Genomic DNA, 2,296 nt, shown 5'->3' on the forward strand with positions numbered 1-2,296 from the left:
CTCACATTTTAGTAACTAAAAGTTGGGGGAAGGAGAAAAGTGTTTCAAACATTGGCTCTTTATATACTTTTTTCTGGCTTTAAAAACTGAGCTTTAAAGATACAGTGACTGGTTTTGATAGATTCCAGAAGGTTCTATAGTATCTTGATAATTTTTTGAAAAGGCTATTGTTTGGTATATTTTTTGTTAAGACATGTTCTTTATATAAGACATTGATGATTTTATTTGCTGGAAAAAGATAAGAAAGTTATGATGAAAAGGGAGAGAGAGAGACAAAATGTATTTTCTAATGAACAAAAGTATGATAATAACGGCCATAAGCACGTTCTTGACTCTTAGCTTCAGCCATCATATTTACTAGTGACTGAATATGATGTAGGAAGAAGCCAACATTCTCAAACGATGTCAAGTAGTTCATTGTAGGAATTATTGGTGTAATCAAAGGACGCAAAGGAGAAAAGTCATTTTCCTCCAAATAAGCCCAGTTGTCCGAGGAGAACTAAAGAAAGTATGTTAGTAAAAAAGCAGGGTGAGAAAGAAAAAGGTCACGTACAGAGGAAGAAAGGCCAGTTGAACTTGTCTGAAAAGAGGATTGGCCAGGCGCCAGCTTGCTTATAGAAAGCCAGCATACGATAACCGACGGTTATAGTATGGCTAGGCTTGGCAGATCTTGGCAATCCAACTAGAATAAGAGGAATTAGAAATAATTTGTGTAAGTTTGTATTTGGGAAGTACTTTTAGCCAATTCATTCAGCTTTCTCTTGTAGCCAAGTTAATTAAGGCTACCACCATTCTTGTAATGCAAGTATGCACACAAGATAGCTCGGATAGACTTGATTAATTTTTGGTCAAAAGCTTCAAAGGGGTTCCACTGATTGCATGGTTGATAATTTGCTCTGGTTGCTGCTCGTTGTAGTTACGGATATAACTAAAAAAGTTTACGCCTTCTATGTCTTCGTCTCTGTGAATGCAACAAGCTGATGCAGTAGCAACCGTAGTGGTATTGAGCTCGAGGATGACCGAAGTGAGAGGAGCACCATGTTTAGGGGTAGCCAAAGTATGGAACTTCTTGTAGACTATACTTGGATGAAGGAATATCAATAGACTGAGAAATAATGGGATAAAGAAGGGTCACCTTTAGCTAGTTGGTTACTTGTGGACCAAAAATTGCGGTAGAAGGGGTCCTCACGCATTGCTGCTTCCCAGGGTTGGAGTTCCTCGACGTCGGAGCTACATATTATTTAATTTTAGTAAGGAAATGATCATTTTAAGTATTAAAAATGCTTACGCTTCATCTTCAGTAGGAGTCAAGTAGACGACTTCTTCGACATCTTCTTGTTCTTGTTGTTGTTATAGAATCATTTTCGGCATGGCGACCTGGTTGCCACGGCGAAAATGATGACAACGATGACAATAGAAATTAATTTCAAGTGGCGACCGGTGACAACGGAATGACAAAGGGATTCGGCCAATGTAATTGGTGGAAAATGGCGAATTTACTGAGGAACAGCAAAGGGCGCTCCACTTTTTCTTTTTTTTCCACAAAAAAAAAATACTTTACTATATTCTTTTTTTAATGTAATAGCAATGACGGTTTCAAAAAAAAAGGTAACACATCTTATGACGACCTCGCTGAAGAACATTCTGGCATTGGGGAGGGAGGCCGTGTTTTAATTAGTAGATGGAGCAGAATTGTGCTGACGGATTTCGTTTCTATAGGAAATGGACTCGCTCTAACGATTACTGTTTGAATCTGGTGTAAATCTACAAGGAAAAGAGGTAAAGGCTAGCCGTCTTTTTGCTCGTGAACGTTCTGTACGGCCTTGTGCGTGTTTTTTTGTTTCTTGTGTTAATGATTTCCTGTACATTGTATAGCCAAGATGGACAATGGCTGTGCTATTTTATATACAGCAGCATATATGAGCAGCAATAACCACACAAAGCGACAACGGTCTCAAGATCCACTGATTCGAATTGTACACAACAACCACCAATCGAACGCGCAGCGTCTTCCGAACACGACGATTGTTGTAGCCTGTCTCTGCGATGATTTTGGAAGGAGTAACGGCAGGAACAGTGGTGGATATTGTTATACACCAGCAGCAAAAATAGCAGTAACAACTACGAAGACGACGACGGTCTCATGCTACACTGATTCGAATTGCGTACAGCGACTACCAATCGAGCTCGCAACGTCTCCTAAACACGACGATTGTTGTTGCGTGTCTCTGCGATGGGCTTTTAAGGAGTACGAACAACAACAGTGGAGCCAGTGCTATGTTCTTATATACCAGCA

At 39.8% G+C, this 2,296-nt stretch overlaps 1 protein-coding gene across 1 annotated transcript; it reads right to left on the bottom strand.

Annotated features, from left to right (window-relative positions):
- Positions 1–837: 837 nt before the first annotated feature.
- On the bottom strand, positions 838–1,643 carry BDB00DRAFT_792433 (uncharacterized protein; the record flags this gene model as incomplete). The annotated part of the gene is made up of 4 exons (XM_053121116.1): positions 838–1,076; positions 1,154–1,230; positions 1,289–1,340; positions 1,562–1,643. 4 exons carry the CDS (start codon positions 1,641–1,643, stop codon positions 838–840), a joined length of 450 nt encoding a protein of 149 aa, XP_052974005.1.
- Between the last annotated feature and the right edge of the window lie 653 nt (positions 1,644–2,296).

This window comes from Zychaea mexicana (assembly GCF_025766255.1).
Source record: "Zychaea mexicana strain RSA 1403 chromosome Unknown BDB00scaffold_127, whole genome shotgun sequence".
Classification (NCBI taxonomy): domain Eukaryota; kingdom Fungi; phylum Mucoromycota; class Mucoromycetes; order Mucorales; family Lichtheimiaceae; genus Zychaea; species Zychaea mexicana.